We start from the raw sequence: 17,934 nt of genomic DNA, 5'->3' as shown, positions 1-17,934 counted from the left end.
ACTTAATTGCTTTCTCGGTTCTTAAGCAAGAGAAATTCCCCTTTATGTATTTGGAATGAAGTCTCCTCTACAAAATTCCTGTTGCTTTCAAAATTACAGCTTTCACTTGCTGCTTTAAGTGCCTATAATAAACCATGCAAAAAAACCTCATCAGCTTCTTTTCATGTTAGATGTTGTGTCATTCGTTTGCCACTTGACGTCCTCATCCTCTGACACAAGTCAATAGTAGGTTACACAGCTTTATCTCTCTTCAGCCTTGCAGGAAGATTCAATCCCACCCCCAAGCCCTCTCTGTCTCTATCTCATTTGGTTAAGCTAGAACCTCTGCTTTGTAATAAATACAGAATTGTTATGAACATAGTAGAAACAGTTACAGTTACAAAGAAGTTGTAGCTGTGGATTTTTTATAGTTCATACACCCTAATACATTCTATATACTTTATACTGGATATGATACTTAACAAATTAGCATGCAGTGCCCTTTCATAGAAACATTTTCATTAAGGCTGCAGAACTGTTGATTTTATTATTTTTAAAGGAGACTAATATGCTTGAAAGGAGCCCTTCCAGACAGATTGATGATACCTGTGCAGTAGTATGGGGACTTGTACTCAGTAGTTACAGAGTTGGTTTTTCTTCTCTCTGGTTCTCTTCGTGTTTTCTTGGTTTTCTTGCTTTACAGCTCTTTAGCAATAGCTAACATCTTTTGAAATAAGAGAAGCTATACAATGATAAGCAAAACAGTATTTCCTCCCTTACCCTCTTTACTTTTCAAAGAAAAATTATTTTTTCTTCTTAAACTCTCATTACCATTTCCAACAGAATTGTAGCTTGTGTTTTCATCTCTCCTTGTGGGTCTTAATGAGGAAATTACTTCCATATATACTTATATATAACGTAATGTTTCAGATATATGTACCCCATTCTGTCAATGAGCCAAAAACCCTAAAATAATGTGTTAAAATATGTGTATATTAGTTCCACTATACTCTATGAAAGTTATGAACCTAAATATTGTAAATAATGGCTAGGGGGAAATAGCCATATTTCAATTCAAGCTATTGCTTATTCATTATGTTTCTTCAGTTATTGAGCACTGAGTGAAGATTTGCACCTCAGCTTCCCAGTGACTCCTATGAGCAAGATAATGCAAGTGTAACAGCCAAATAATTTTTCTTATTAGGTGAAGTAAACTCTTATTGTTTTTCACATTAAATGTATTTCTAATATGTTATCACAGAGTACCTCTAAAGGTTAATGCTGCTTTTATAGAAACTGAGAAAAGAGTGAACACTAACAAAGCATCTCCTAGTCTGTTGTATTTTAGTAGATAGTTTTTTTAGAAAATATTACTGAATTACTAGTATTAAGATCTCTAGAGCTGCTCAGAACTACTAGTAAGCAACTGAATCACTAGAGTTCTCCAGTAAAGGATTTTTTTAACACAACACAATATTTCTATACTGTGGTAGGGCAAAATTCACATTGGATTTTTTAGTTTTTAAACTTGGATTTAAAAAATACAGAAGTCAGAGAAGCCTGTGTAAGCAAATGCAGTTTCTGCCAGCAAAGCCCCAGTTACAGCCAGTATGTATTTGCTTTCTTGATAAGAAAGGCCTGATTTTGCAAGCCTGTGTATATGACCGCCTTTCGGCCCACGAATTGCACCGCTAATGAGCTCTGCAAGCTTTGGCAAGGCCAATTTCTCAGTAAAACTCTAGTAGTTAACCCAGGACGACCATCCAGACCTCCAGCGTTGGGAGGCTTCAAGGAAATGAGGTGCCCTAACACCTCCCAGCGCCCCGGTTCTGTGTGTTGCCGGCGGGCAGCCCCTGGGGCGGGCGCACGGGCCGTGGGCAGCGCCCTGTTGGCGGCTCCGCTCCCCGCCCCGCCCGGGCCGGGCACCTCCCCGAAAAGCCTGAAAAGCGCCGCGGCCGCGGGGGAGGCTGGAGCAGATTCAGGGGTTTGGCCCAGTCGTGTCCTCTCCCCTCTCCTTTTTCTGCCGCAGCGGTGCCGGAGAGGAGAGTGAGGCTCCCTGGAGTAAGGGCGTGCGGGGCTGAGGAGCTGCTCTAGCCTTTAGTAGTGCTTTAGTTAAACTGATGCTAGTGAGTGCTCAAAGTGAATACTGCAAGCTTTATGGAAGGTGTATTTGCTTAATAGAATACCTGCAGCATGTATGAAGCAAAGTAAAATCTGGTGGTGTTTTAAAGCACCTCGTAGCTGCTGCCTTCCGTGCAAGATTTCTGAATTGCTTTAGAGAAAACTCCTAAACCTGTGTGTCTTAATGAGTATAGGTAAGCTATCATTATTTTATCTGGAAGCCATGCCATGTTCCTCTGGTATCTTTTTAGTTTCTTGTTATGTGAATGTTAATTTTTTCTTTTGTTTCTTGTTAACGTGCATAGGAGGTGGCTCTGTGATCACTGTGACTGTAAATGTGTTCATGCTGTAGTTGAAGTTACTTGTTGGGGTAACAAACCAAGTCTTTTTTGGGTTCTTTCTATACATGAAAGTTTGCAAGTTTGGGGCCTTGAAGATTCTATGCAGAGCAGCTGCCCAAGTTAAGTCATTAAAGCAAACAAGTGAACAGGGCAAAATTCTTGCCTCCAGCTCATTCTGGGCGAGATATATGGAAAAAAGACAAAGTTACAATATTTTTAAAATTGTTTCTTCTTCTAAAATAAAACGTCTATTTGATAGGGAGTAAATGCATAGTGAACTTTAAAATCATGCTGCAAATTTGTGTTAACTTGCAGAAAAAAATATCAAAAGTTGGTTGTAGGTTCCTGCAACCAGAAGATAACTGCTCTAGAAGATAATTAAGTAATTACTTAGTGTGAAGGTCTTTGAGGTCTGGGGAAGTGTCTAACAAAGCAAAGGAAGCTGCAGGGTCAGTGATTCATTACAGCATCATGCATTTCAGCTGAAATGTGGGGAAGCTGTATAAGATACATTTCTCAAGTAAAGATGTTCTTATAAACCTTTCTTTATGTGTGTACTGTTTCATTTTTCAGACAAGCTTCCTTGGATACAGAAAAGGTTAATCAGTTAGATGCAAACCAAATAGAAGAGATTGCAAAGTAATACAAGTTTTTTTACTGCAAGTAGAGAGCCAATGGCAATTTTACTCAGTCTGTGTCATTGTAACAGGACTGGCTGTAAGGTAAGTACTAAACTCAAACTGTTACAAAATATAATTTTGAAACACATATGCCCTTGAAATTCTGTTTCCTAGAAAGAACTAGATGCTGAGGTATGTATGTTTTGTGTGCGTGGGGGGGTGTGTGTGTTTGTATTTTAAAAGTAATGAATTATCATGGATATGTTTTCTGTCCTTGTTCAATCCAGCTGTCATGATAAGACCACCTTTAACAAAGCATAAGAGGCCAACCCAGGCTCTTTTTATGAATTCAGAGGAAGGATGGCTCTTGGGTAACAAGACTTTCTGATTTGCTTTTGTAGGGGTTTATTTCTAAAGGAATGTGTCATAAACCCCTTATTAATATAGGTTACTCCCCTTGGCTTTTTTCTTTTCTGTATGCCCTCTTGTCTGAAGGTGCTCAGGAGAAATTTCTGTTAGTGGTAGTTTTTGTACCTTTGAGCTGAAGATATGCTTCCCTTGCCTGTTGTCTCATCTCCCTTTCCTCTCTGAATTTATTTTAAGATTTCACATTGTGCAACTAATGAAACAGCTCAAAAAATAGAAGTTCAGTGAAGAGATCCTGAGTTGGAGTGTGAGCATTGTGCTCCTGAGCTATTAGACTACCAGGGCTTTCTTAGCTGTTGATACCTGGAGGGATTTTAAGAGTTGTTTTCAACACAGAAAGAAGTAACTTACTGCTCTCTGTTTATCTAAATCTTTTTCAGATTTTGGTCTCTTTAAAATTCTATTAATCTCTATTTAATCTTTTTCTTCTGCCAGCTTTTGAGTCAGTTGAATCTGATAAGAATATTTCTTGTTTCGTTTTACATTCCCACCATGTCCTCTGCTACTTAAAGCAAAATACTACCCTACTCTTTTTCTTGGCTGTGATATGCAGACTTATCTCTTCTTGTCTTGAAAATTTCCCTGGTACATATAATTGTACTGAATCTTAGTCTTTAGCTTTCTATAGCTATCTTTAACTTATGTATAAAATCAATTAGATGTAGACTTTTGACACTTTGGAGAAGTGTTGCAACTAGAAGGAAATACTTTAAATTTAAAGATAATGATCATGTTTTCTAGAATATTTAGGAGGAGTTGAGTGTTGGGTTTTTATTTTTCTAGTTCTTGAAACCTAACTATTCAACACACTCTTACCTCTGATTTTCTTCTCTTTAGTGGTGTAAGTTGCTGGGGAGCCCACATGTTGAAGTAAAAATATAGCATTGACTTAGAAATTGTGGATTTCCACGTATGAGAACTTTGGAAGAGTTCATGTTGATGGCTCCTATTATATAAGACTAATGATGTGGCTTGTCTTCCTTTGACTGCTTTTAGGTGTCAAGAGTTTAGTCTGAAATGGCTCTGTGTGTTTATCTTCCTGTCCATCCATGCTGTCAGGGAACTTCAAAACATGGTACTTCTTATCACTTGCTGCAAAATAGGCACGGCCCTGCCAGAAGGCAGACCACCTTGGCGGGTCTGTGTTCCACCAGAGCTGATAACACTTCTTGTGCCTAAGGATTGAAAGGAACTTTCTCTGTTCTGCTGGCCTTTTGGATGTGGAAACACTTTGTTTTGTTGGCTGAGGTGTTCTGTAAACCACAGTATAGCTGTAAGCCCTGCATGCTGCTGAACAGCAAAACAATTGCCACAGCTTTTATCTAAAACAGTATTGGTGGCAGGGCAAAACACTGTATGATGAAAGCTGAGGTTAGGGGTTCATATAACTGTTTTAGGATCTGGGGTCCTACTATCCCTTGTCTTTCATGCATGCTGTTCCCTTGACAAGAATGTGATAAGCAATCCATTTGACTAATTGTGTAGAGGTCCAGTATCCAAAAGGAAGAGCTCAAAGGAGAAGACTTGTGCTTGTCTGCAACAAGCATACATATTTCTTTGTCTAAATCTTCATACCAAATTCTCACTCTTATATGCATAAAATGTATTTCTGACATTTAGCAACTCTAACTTCCCTGCAGAAAGAAGAATTTGCTATTGAGGAATTATTTGTCATATGGGAAGAAATAGACACGGGTTGTGGAAACAAAAGGCAGAATGTAATGATGCAAAATTTGAAGCTATGATTAGTAAAAGTGGGCTTGATACTAGCTGCGTAGTTCCTCAATACCATCAACCTTTATATATCTATGAAGCATGTTTTAAGATCCATGTCCGTGCGGATGTTTAAGGAACTTAATTTTTTTTTTTTTTTTTTTTTTTTTTTTTTTTTTTTGAGAGAACACGAGAGGGACTGGAAAAAAAATATTTTAAAAGTGTATGAAGGGGATAATGCATGAAGGGAAATAATCCACCCAGTGGATGCAGGGATCCACTGACAACCTGTAGATGGCCTGAAATATGGTATCTGAACATTCTAAAAATGTCTGGCAATTATCAGAAGCAGAACTTATTCAGCAGCTGGAAGTGGTGTCTTCTCATGAATGCTTTTTTAAACATGGTTTTGTATTCCACCATTCAACTGATTTCTAAAGAGGAGTGGTGTCCTGTAATATAAATATTTATTGTGTTTATTGCCTGTAAATTTTATTTTATACAGATGGAGGTGCCTGGTTTTGCTGTTTGGATATTTGTTTGCCTCTATGCATCCGTGGTTGGCTATCCAAATGGAAGAGTAAGAGAAGCCTGTACTAGCATGGTACCGTGTCATGGTAGCTCTCCTCAGCTGTCACCTGAGCACACCATTACAGTGAATGGGACTGAATTTAAACCAGGGGACACCATAGAAGGTATTGTGCTAGTTACAGCTGAAGGGTTTAATTTATTGTTTCTTTGTATTGTGGTATATCTTTCCTCAGTTTTCTATACTGGATTTATCTAAGAAGTTGTGTATTGTTTGGGTAATCCATTAACCATCATTCAGTATTTATAAAATGAGCATCTGGTAGTCATTGCTGAAATACTTCATTCTTCTTCTGGAGTAGAGTTAAACTCTTATTTTTCTTCTTGCTTTAGTGCATCTGTCTGGACCAGATTTTGAAGGCTTTTTCATCCAAGCCCGGGATGCAGAGCACCTGGATCGCCCTGCAGTTGGTTCTTTTGTGTTAGCTGACCGGAGGCGTTCCCAGCTGCTGACATGTGGGCGTACCAAGGTACAGGCCATGCCTTAAAGTGCTTCATTGGTACTGAGGGGCTTGTACCAGAATATGTCTGGACTAGGACAGAGCTAATCCATGCCATCTTATTAAAGTTCAGTGAGTCTCTGGGGAATTTGGTCCAACTTGGAGTATAGAGGCATGATTCACTGCAGCTCTGGACTATTCTTCTGAGCTGTTAAAACTATCCTGGTGACAGAAGGCTGTTGACTGCTGCAGAAAGATGCAATATTTGCAATCTAAGTTTTACTTTTACACAACGGACATAGTGTACTCCTAATATTAGGAGGAGGAGCCATTGTACTGTCTCTTCATTGTCTAATTGTCAAGAAGTAGAGCATTTCCTTACTAAGAAAACCTCACTATTTCTGCATAAATGCTGTAGGGACCTCTACCTCATTGCTGGAGTCTTCTGGATTGAAAGTCATTCCTTTTAGTCTTGAAGACTGTTAGTATGAGTAAGTTGCAGTGCTTACCTGAGCAGATCATGACTGACTGGGAAAAGGCCAGTAACACTGAGGTTGTGCAGTGTCTCTGTAGGATTTAGCTGCAGCCTCTGCTGACTGTGTTTAAATAACAAAATACGTATCCACTGTGTAACTCTTGATATGTGTGTGTTCTCAGAATTCAGCTGTGAGTCACACAAGTAAAGTGAAAAAGCAAGACATAAAAGTTTATTGGGTTGCTCCTGGAGATGCTCCAAAACATGTACAGTTTCTGTAAGTAAACCTAGTATCAATTCTAATTTATTAAAATGCAGACAACATAAACCTGTACCACTGTCTGTGTCAAGTATTGATCAGCAACTGAAAAGCCCTTGGCTCCAATGCCCTCAAAAGTCAACATCCCATACTTGCTGCAGAGTCTGTGTTAATGCAGACATTTGTTTTATTGGAAGAACTTGAAAGTTGTTTTTTTTTCTTTTTCTTTTTTTTATTTTTCCCCTCAGGGAGAACATAAGAGGATTTGGAGACTGGTTTCTTTAGTCTTTCTAGCTACCATCTCACTTCTAATACCTGAAATACACACTGTTAAGAACCTTTTTCTTTTCTGTACCTCACTAGCTTTTTATGAACTACAGGATAAAAGCAATGCAATCCTTCTCTGAAGTTGTAATCTATGTCATAGGCATGAATGTTTCTTATACCCACTGCAGCATGTGGTATTGTGTTTTAAAATTCTTTTTCTACTGAGATTTAAGATATTTTCCTACTTCAATCCCTAAAATAGTAGAGGTCTCTGTAAAGATGAGGGGTTTACAAGTTATTTGTGTGAACTATAGATTGTTTGCCTTTTTCTTTCCTTTTTAAAGTAGCAGCCAATTATAAATGTACACAGTAATGACTCTGTGTGTTTTGTGTTTTAAGAGCCACAGTTGTGAAGAAATACAGGATTTTCTGGGTAAAAATTCCGGGTCCCATTGTTTCTCAGCCTGATGTGTCCCCAACACCATCTTTGTATACAACATCAGAGGCTATGTCAACTTCACACCCAGTTTCCTACATATCAAAGCCGGTAAGTAATGATAAAGCTAAATCAGGGTATCTTTAATGCTTGTGATGAATGGAATTTAATGAGATGGCATGGATACAGCTTATTAAGAGAAAAGGAGAAGATGATGGATGAATAACTGTGATATCTAAGGCTAAGAACATGACAGGTACCCTTAGATGAATTGCCTGAACTTTACAAGGTCAAATGCTCTCATGCTGCACACAGGTCAGAAGATTAACAGAACATCTAGAAATTCATGATCAGAAAATACTGTGCATCTCTCACTTGTCATGAGAGAGGGGAAAAGACTTAATCTACTCTTGACTCATCTCTTCCTATTTAGCCACTCCAGTCTCAGAAGCTTTCTTCTCTGAATTCATCTGTGGTACTGACTTCGGTTACTGAGTTTTGAATGGATTGAGCAAGCATTGCTATTTGATCCAGGATAACTGTGACATATAATCGATGTATTTTCTCAGTGTGTATCAGTGGAATTTTCAACTTTAAAAAGCAAGCATGAAGCTGTAGTACCTTTCTTTTCTTTCTCATCTTACAGCTGATACTACCTCTCCAAATATTAAACCAGAGGAAGTTTTTTTCTGAAGTTCTTATTGACTTTTCAAACTTATTCTATTTTAATGTCTTTAAAGTGAGAATTCAACTCAAATTTAGCTTGGAATTTACCATCATTTTACTTAGTAGTCCTGGGGTAATTGTAGACATGGTTTAAGAGATTGGCTTATAGACATGGATAATGTTGTTCTGTGTATGTTTTTTTCCTACCATGGGTAGAAAGTAGGAACAGACTGAAAACTCTCATTGTTCACCATTTGTTTGTTTGCTTAATTGTTTAGTTTAGTGCATCAAGTTGTGGAATTACAAAGTTCTGCATTAGGAACCCTACAAACTGTGATCCTGGAAGTGCTTCCTGTTTTTTTCTATCCTTCCAACAAGAGGAGAGTTCAGTTTTTATTGAAATGAGTGGTCCAAGTGAAGGATATTTAGCATTTGCATTTTCTCATGACCAGTGGATGGTGAGTGTTTTGTTTTCTGTAGTTGCTTTTGTGATGTTACTAAAGTTGGAATGGAAATGTGTATGGAAAATGGAAATACTGCCAGATGTCACACAACATGTGACTTTCCCATAGTGCTAAAACACAGGTTGTTTCTTAAAGGTGGGTATTCACTTTTAGCTCAGGACTGAACAACTGCAGTAGGATTTGCCTATGGATATCTCTTGTGGCAGAATTCAGCCTGTCAGACTGAAATTCCTGGTTAAATCAATCTTTACTTACCCATCCAAAAAAAATCTTACCCCTCAGAAGCTGAGTTGTTATTCTGAAAACCATTTGCATTTGATCCTTGAATGTTACTCCTATACAGTCTTAAAAATGTTTAAAGATACTACTTTCTAACTTACGTTAACTGAAGGGATGATGCTGTTGACAAATGCATAATCTATAAGCTACTTGTTGCACAAAGTAGATGCTATTTATATTCATAATCCTTAGTGCAGGAACACTTGGTTCTCAACAACACTTTTTACAGCTGTGGAGGAAAAAACCTTGTAACTGAAGTGGATTTTTAAATAGTTCCAGCATCCGTCTTGTCTAGTAAATTTAGTAAATTCTGAATAAGTCAAGAAACTTCTGATAATGTGGTTGTTACTCCAAGAGGAGAGTGTGAATCATAATGTGTGTTTCTGTGTGTCATCTCTTTGACTGAGTGTGTCTTTGAAAAGTGGGAAATAACAGCTTGATAACTACAGAAATCTTCAGGTCTTGCTGGCTATATTAAATCAAAGACCTTTTGGAGACTGCCAGTAGTGTTTTGTATTGGGCTATAGATATTTCTCTTTTCAACTCTGCAGGGTGGTGATGATGCTTATCTGTGTATTAATGAGGATCATCATGTTCATGTGAGCACTGCCTGTCTGAAGAAGCGAAGTTATCCTCTCTTGGATTCAGTGGTATGTTTTAAAACAACTCAGACACTTCCACAGATGTAGCTTTGAAGTAAGGCATGCTGCTGCTTTGTGCTTTTGTTTTGCACAGCAGGTGTGAATACTGAGGTGGATCCATAATTCTGTAGAGGTGTTATTGGCTGGGCTCTTACTTCCTAGTGAAGGTTAACTTTAGAAGTCTAAATTTAATTTGTAAAGATAGTCAAATGATAGGAACTTAGTCTACTTAGAAACTTTGTACTTATTATTAGTCTGTCCCTTTGCTAGAACTGCAACTGTAACTGGTATGTCCTGGGTTAAACATTGGGCTTTTATGGGCTGCAAAAATTAGTGATAATAAGTTCAAACCATAAGTTACTACATTGACTTACTGACATACCTTTTGCATGCCAATTTACAAGTGATCCCTCTTCCCTGGGTCATTCACTTTTTTTTTTTTTTAAGTACGCAAGTTACACTCCTGTCTTTTGCAGGATCACTTTTAAGCCAATTACTCTGCCAATCTGAAAGCACTGGGTATTAAATATCTCCTGTTTTACAGAATGCTCTTGAAGATGTGGCATGGAGGCTTGCAGATGGCCTTCTTCAATGTTCTTTCAGAAGGCATATTCGTCTCCCTGCTTATAAAGGGAGATTTAATCTGGATAACAGTTACTACATCTTTCTGGTAGATGGGGAAGCTAGTGAAGGTAAACTTGACTGGTTGCTTTTCTTTTAATAGCGCTAAATGAGTTAGTAACCCTTCTGTTAGATATGGCTTAGATGAGAATTGGTATCTGAACTAAGGTTTTCAAGTTTGAGGCTTTTAATTCAGTCACCTTTACTGCTTCTCTAAATCACGTATTTGCTTGTGGAAGTTATTGCAAATTTACTCATATGTGTTGTATGCTCACTTCATGCTAGGAACTGATAGCTTCTTGACAGCTGGCCACATCTTTTTTTTCTAAATGGAGGCTAGAATCAAAGGGAATTATTCTTCATGTTTTGTGTATGTAGTGGAGAAAAAAGGTATTTCCTGTAGCTGAGTGAGTTGTATTTTGTACATGAAGTGTGCAGGGTAGCTTAGATGATGTTAGGTTCTCACCATATTGGGTGTTAGCTTGTGTGATTATGCACAGTGGTCACAACAGGGCTTGAATTCTTGAATGAAGAATGGGCTTACAAGTGCTGTGGCTTTCATTAGAAAGAAATAAATGGCTTTGTCACTGCTCAGGTGGACTCCTATACAAACATCGTCGTCAGCCGCTGGTCACCGATGGACTATACAACATCACCGGCCTTCCTCAGGATATTGGAGGTTCCCGGGCCCCACGGCTTATCAAGGCTCATGGTAAGCTGCAGTTTCTAGCTTTGTCTTCCAGCTCTAGACTCGCTAAGACTGGAGGGTTGTTGCAGAGTTGGTATTCCCTCTTGTCTTTCTGGCATTTACATTGTATATCTTGTTGGCTAGCAAGATCTGATATTCAGTTAGCAGAGTGAAGTTACTAATTTTTCATTTCAAGAACAGTGTTGAAAGATTTTTTTTTGCCCAGGAAAATGAACTCTCTCTTGCCTTTTCCTTTAAATTTATAACTGGGACTTGTTTTTCTCTCTATTTCAAGTTGTAGTTGCATTTTTGGTTTAGTTCTATTTGAAATGAGAAACCATTTTTCTATTTACAGGAGCACTAATGTTTGTTGCTTGGATTACCACAGTTAGTATTGGTGTTATTGTTGCACGATTCTTCAAACCTGTCTGGTCTCGTTCATTCCTCCTTGGAAAGGAGTTGTGGTTTCAGGTGGGCAAAATCTCCTCATATCTCCCACTGTATTTTGTAGCATTATTGCAAGCAGAAGTATAAACCTACTAGATCCAAACAATACACTAAACATAGTATGATTTACATCTTTCTTTAATCTTATGAAGTCCAACAATTTAAAATCAGAAGTTCACCTACTTTACTGGTAAAGTCTAAAGTGGGGATTAAGAATATCTTTTAACTGTAGGCCTATTAATGTCTTTTAATGATGTGTTAAGAAAGCTATAGAGTTTCTAAAAGCAAATTTAACTTTTCTAGGTGCATCGTATGCTTATGTTGACCACAGTCATGCTCACAAGCATCTCTTTTGTGTTGCCTTTTGTATACCGAGGAGGTTGGAGCCAGGTAAGTGTGTACTTTTTTGTCTTGCTTGTTAACTCAAAGGTAAAGGTGGGACTAAATGAATGAGGAAGTCCACTGACAACTAATATGTTATGAGTATTTCTAAGCAAATTTCTGTGAAAGCTGTTCTTAAGTAGGCTGATTTCAAATCCTAGCAACACACTAGAGGACTGTTGTCTCTTTTAAACTACAGCTGAAAACTTTTGGTGTGTTCCTTTTTTTCCTCTTTCTCCTAAATAAATTCCTTGCTTATAGGATTTTTGTGTGTTATTTTGGTCTTACTGTTTCTTTAGAGAATATGAATTTGGGATGGGAGTAAGGGTGCAATGACTGACATTAGCAGGGTAAATCTGCTGGGAGTTAGTGTTTTTGTTAACTTAGACATAATTGTGTGCAGTGATAACCTTAGTCTGGAGCAGTAGCTAGACACAGATTGTATACCTGTTGCTGTCACCTGTATTTTATTTGATGCAAGGAGACATCAAAAGTTGGAAAGTCTAGAGAGTATCTGCATTCAAGGTGGAAGAATATGGTCACATGTGTGAACTAGGGAAATTGAATAAAATGGTTTAGGGTGAGAGAGAAAACCAGTGCTGGGATGAGTTATAAAACAGGCCTATCCTGAAGACACAGGTTTGAGGCTGGAGAGCTTAGACTATGGCTTCTATATTCATATAGAAGCCATATATTCATATGAGTCTGCTCTTCAGCTGTTAGAATTTCTCAATAAAGCCAAAAGGTTGGACAAACCCTGAGCAGACACACAAGTGTCTGGTCCTGAGGCAAACAATCTCCATCTGGCTGCAGGGCAGCCTATTGTGTCCTATTGCCTCTGCCAGTGCTGCTCCACTGTAACTTACTAATACAAGAATAAGGCTTGCAAATTTTTGGTGTCTTTTCTGTCTGCTTATGTAGATATTATATTTAAGAAAAATGTCCTCTGTTTAGCAAGCAGGTTTTCATCCTTATCTTGGCTGTGCTGTGATGGCTTTGACAATCTTTCAACCACTTATGGCAGGTTTCAGACCATCTCGTCATGCACCGAGGTACAACTGACTCATTAAACTACAGCCACAGGAATTCAATGTGACTGTTTTCTTAAACATTCTTTTTACAATGGATAATTTTTACAGCATGAAAGTAGGCAAAAATGTTCTTTGATTTCTGCCCCCCTTCCCTCAACTATGTAATCAATAAAACATGTTTTATTGTTTTGTAGGAGGGAATTGTTCAACTGGTTTCACTGGAGTACTGGTACAACAGCTAGAATATTAGCTGGTGAGTAGAAGTGATCGCTGTAACTCCCATTTAACTGATTTAAAGGAGTGTTGTCCTTCATCTGGGCTGTTGTTCTTCTAAAACATCTATAGACATCCAGTCCAGACACCCAGTCTGAAGATCTTTTCTTGGCCATCTTTTTGTGAGTTTTAAGGGGCCATTTGATATAACTTAGAGAAAAAGTGACTTTAAAACCAAAGGAATTACTGACAAATGTGAAATTTCTCTGTAATGAGGACCTGCCCTCGTCTTCATAATTTCTTTTTTGCCTTGGAAGATATGAAAATAGTGTTCTTACTGTAGCATAGTTCAATGTTGTTGAATGGGAGACAGGAATTTCACTTATAGATGCAGAAGCTGGGTTTAATACTAGTAATAGAGGCAAGCTTCCACAGGAATCTTGAGCACTGATATTGTGGTGAGTGGTCTTATTGGTTTGTGTGGCTGGAATGTGATAGGGCACTAAGCAGTTGAAAACCATCTTGGCCTTTTCCTTTCTTCCTGTCTTCCTGGTAGGCCCTCACACTACCAAAAAACCCAAAAAGAGCCCCACCCAAACAACCCCCTATCCCACTCCAAAAGGCCCTCAACAACTTTCAGCTGTATGAACCCCTTCAACCTTATTCCTCAAGCAGTTTTAGGTAATTCGTGGGAAATCTATTTACAAAAGCATTGAGAGCATTTTTAAAGCACATTGACACAACATTACTATTGTTTTTTTTATCTTATGTTTACTGAATAGTTGTGACTATGTTCTTGGGAATGGATCTGCCAGCACTTGACCTGCCAGACCCGTGGGACACCTATGCAATGATTGGCTTTGTAGCTTGGCATGTTGGTACTGATGTTCTTCTGGAAATCCACAGCTACTGTCTTGTTCGTAAAGGTACAAACTCAGTAAAACTCCTGTTGTCCCCTTGCTTGCTGAGCATAAAACCAGTGTGGATTGAATTTCAGGAGGTATTCTTTGGCCTCTAACTTGGAAGCTGAAAGGGAGTGACTCAAGTAATAGTGTCTTATCTTCTGTAGACAAATGAATATGGAATAAAACCAATTTTCATGACAAAAGTGTTCTAGAAGATTAGAGTTTGTGCCATTTAAAATAGTAGCTTCTCATTTCTCAAACCACATTAATAGGGGACTGAAATGTACAGGCTGAAATGCATAAATATTTTCTGAGACTATTATTTTTTGGCATAATTTTGATCTCGGGTGGGTATGTTAAATCCAGATTAATTCATGCACATTCAATCTGCATTTAGCTCTTGATAAATTGCTGTTATTGCAGGAGCAAGCTTTGAATGCTTGCCATTTTGACTGAATGGGGGAAGAATGTGAAATCCTGAGTCCAGTATGTCTAGGGAAGAGATGGGTAGTAACTTAATTAGAAATTATCTTCACTGGCTGGTGTCATGGAGAGGAGGTGACTGCACATATGAATGACCTTGGGTCTAAGGCTGAGATGAGACAGCTGCCGAATTGAAGAAGTGTGATTAATTAAGAGTCTGTGTAAGGTAGCATGTGGAGGAGTGATTATAAAAGATGTGAATTTAAATTTAACTGCAGTAATTACTTCCTAGAAATAGGGAAGTTAACCTGAAATGTTTGGACAATGAGTGTTATGTTGACTAATGAAAATACTTCTTAATGAAATCCAGTTGTCTTAAAATATAATAGGAAAGTATGTTAGCCTAAAGCTCGGTGTTTTGATTATTCAGTCTAGCAAAATGTTTTTTACTTCAATGTTCAGAGTTTACTTCTTTGTAGGTCAGCTCCAGAATAATTTTTCATTTGTGCTGTGAGTGTGATAGTAGCAGGTCATGAAATGTCAAATGAGACTTCCAAGTCCTTTTAAGATTTGATGCTGTGTAAGACTTAGTCACAGGATTAAGACTTCTGCAGTGTAAAAATTAAACCCCCTCCCTCTTAAGGGCAGACTTGACATCTGTTTTTCTTCCCATGAACAGCTGAATTGATAGAGGATGACAGAGTACAGATACTGCAGTCACTCACATCTGCAGAAGCAGAGGTGAGTCACAATTTGGTAACTAACTACTGTGAAATGGTATGATTCTTTGTTTAAACCAATAAAGACTCACTATTTAATGACTTTTCTTCCCCTTTTCTTGCAGGGTCGTCTGTTTAAACAGATTGTGTTAACCATCTATGTCTGTGGAAATATAGTATTCCTTGTTGCCTTCCTCATAGCAATCAACCAAGTATGAAATAAGTATTTGAGAATTTTGTGGCAAAATACTGTGCAGTGGAAAAATCTTCAAGGAATACTTTTTATTACAACTTGTTTCTCAACATGACCCTGAAGATGTAATTGAAGAATAGCAACATATGCATGTCATGCTCAGTGTAAGGGAGAATGAGAATTCAAATCTAGAGAGGAATACTACTGTCTTCTGATGGGACTTTTAATGGGAACCTTTGCCTGAGTAAGGAATGAATTCTGTTTTTTAAGCGCACTAGTTAACTTGATGGAAGCTTATAGGTTAAGAGAAGATTGAGGTGGTGTGCTGAAAATGTTATCTTAATAGTCAGTTCCCTAAACCCCTTGTGGATATTATTGGGGGAGCTGGTAAGATATGACTGTTCCAGATTAATATGTCCACCTTACTGTGTTTTAATGATATGTGGTGTGCCAGCTTCCTGCTCTTGACAGTCTTGTGCATAAAGAAACCCTCAACCAAACAAACCATAAAACTTGGTGAAAAATTGTCACAAATAAAAGTTGTGCTAAATAGATAAAAGTAAAATGCAAAAAGCACTGTCTGCTCTAAGAGCAGTGTACTTACACAAGAAGTATAGAAATTTAGGAATTTTGGTCCTTTAGTAAAACCCCCATTTGCCTCATTCAAAATACTGCTCTGTCTCATCCCTCTTGGTGCCTCTAAATCATAAAGAGAAAGCATGTTTGCAATGTAATTGCATTAAAACTTATTCTAACTTATCCTAAACTCAAACCAGGAAGAACCTGGCTGTGTTTATGGATTTGTCTTTGGTTGCTTGAATTACTTGACTGTGAGAATAAGATAGATTTATGCCAATTGATGCTTTAATGGGAGTGAAAATACTTGCTCTGGAATGCTGCAGTTGTATTTGTGCGACTGAGCAAAATGTAAATTGGGAGCTAGGCAGACTTCAGGAAAAGCAGCTTCTCTTAGTGTTAAGTGAGAGCCCTTTGAGCTGGTAGATCTAGAAGACAAAACGATAAGAATTCTATAACAATTCTATTCTGCAAGAGTATTGGAGGGCAAATTTTAGTCAGCAGGTTTCTCCTAATATATGAACTAGGTACCAACACTAGAAAGAGGCTATATTGTTTAACTTTTTTGGCTCATGGTTTGCCTGAGTGTGGAAGGATACTCTTGAAAGGGCATTTTGGAAATGAAACCTTAATATGCTGCATAGTTAGTGTTTTGCAGTTGTGTTATGTGGCTCTAAACAGCCTGTTCCCACACATCATCATTTTTCTTACTGGAAAGTACTGATTTTTAGTTGTAACAATGCAAAATATATTTTTAAGCTAGGGCTTATAAAGCAGCTGAGAATTAAGATACTTGGAGTATTGGATAGAGTAGTGAGGCATGACTTGGTATAGACTTTTACAGCAACATCTCTCCAAATATGGCCGGCTCTAAAATACTTGTAGGTGTGCGTCAGGTGGTGGTTCTTTGCAGTTACTGAAGCTGTCTGGTTCTGGCTCTTCTTCCACCTTCCCAAGCCCACAGTGCAGCCTGTTGCATGGACAGGTGATATTCAGGAAGCTACATGTTTGTTTGTAGTAAGTGATCTTTTTGGCTGCTTAGATATTTGATTTAGCCATACGAATGTTTATGGAGCTGGGATTAGTCCCTTTGTCAGCAGCAGCTGACTGTGAGTTCAAGTTGAATCATCTCCCTTAGAAAAGTCATGTGCAGATTGGGAAAGGAGGACTACAAAGAAATGAGTTACAACCCAGGCTGAAGGACATGAAGCATGGGACCAACTGTGTGGGTGTGGGGGCTTTTAAGAGTACTCTGGTCTCAAAAGCCTGGGAATCTCAGATTCATCTACTGTTAAAGTTTTGTGGGACTATTTCATCTACTGTGAGTTAATAGAAGAAAAATCGCTCAACCTAGGCATGATTGATGGTTTTTTAAATGAAGGTTAATGCTGGATTCTTTCTGTATTACAATAGTTGTACTGAGGGTTGTTTCATTTACATGTGACAATGAACATGGGTTTTAAAACATGATTGTAAATATCTCAATAAAAGTTCTTGTCCCTTGTAGTAATGTGAAAATGCTGTTAAAAGAAAACTAGAAAAAGCTTGTTTAGGAGAAAAATGGATTGTCTGGGTTTTGTAGATGTTGTTTTATAAATGAAAGCTATGTAAATCCTTCTTGGAGAAAGTAATTTTGAAATTCAATGTTAAAATAGTTTCACTTTTTAAAGCAGTTTCTTTTCCTCAAGAAGGAAAAAAAATTCCTTGTTCCACATCTAATACAACTTCAAAACTGGAAAAATTCTCAGTTGCTCTGGATAACTTTTTCTTCCTATTGTTTGCAGTATTGTCTAGTTTCTTATGGAAGCCCTTATGTGCAGTATTGTAACTTAATTGCTTGGAAGGCTTGCTAATTTTAAATAATTTCAGTTCACACCACTACTCCTGCCCTTTTCCTGCATAACTAGTAAGGGGAAGTATGTTCTTGTATTCCAGTGTCTTCCAAAGTTTTTTGTGTACTCCTTTGAAAAAAATCTGTGGATTGGTTTGATATTGGCAGGATACAGATGACAGGTAGAAATT

The 17,934-nt window shown here is 38.0% G+C and overlaps 1 protein-coding gene across 2 annotated transcripts; it reads left to right on the top strand.

Annotated features, from left to right (window-relative positions):
* The first annotated feature begins 1,907 nt into the window (after positions 1-1,907).
* FRRS1 (ferric chelate reductase 1) lies at positions 1,908-17,418 on the top strand. Of its 2 annotated transcripts, none has more exons than XM_066325257.1 (17): positions 1,908-2,294; positions 3,015-3,163; positions 5,706-5,895; positions 6,122-6,258; positions 6,886-6,980; positions 7,629-7,776; positions 8,610-8,789; positions 9,626-9,724; positions 10,260-10,407; positions 10,932-11,048; positions 11,380-11,495; positions 11,775-11,861; positions 12,807-12,904; positions 13,078-13,136; positions 13,879-14,022; positions 15,104-15,165; positions 15,269-17,418. In XM_066325257.1, exons 2-17 carry the CDS (start codon positions 3,116-3,118, stop codon positions 15,359-15,361), a joined length of 1,821 nt encoding a protein of 606 aa, XP_066181354.1. In that variant the 5' UTR covers positions 1,908-2,294; positions 3,015-3,115; the 3' UTR covers positions 15,362-17,418. The 2 variants fall into 2 exon arrangements, with proteins under 2 accessions (XP_066181354.1, XP_066181355.1); XM_066325258.1 differs by lacking the exon at positions 1,908-2,294 and adding an exon at positions 2,721-2,890.
* The last annotated feature ends 516 nt before the right edge of the window (positions 17,419-17,934 follow it).

Source organism: Sylvia atricapilla, chromosome 9 (assembly GCF_009819655.1).
Source record: "Sylvia atricapilla isolate bSylAtr1 chromosome 9, bSylAtr1.pri, whole genome shotgun sequence".
In the NCBI taxonomy this organism is placed as follows: domain Eukaryota; kingdom Metazoa; phylum Chordata; class Aves; order Passeriformes; family Sylviidae; genus Sylvia; species Sylvia atricapilla.
Note: the sequence above shows the minus strand (reverse complement) of the source record. Positions and strands in the feature narration are given on the sequence as shown.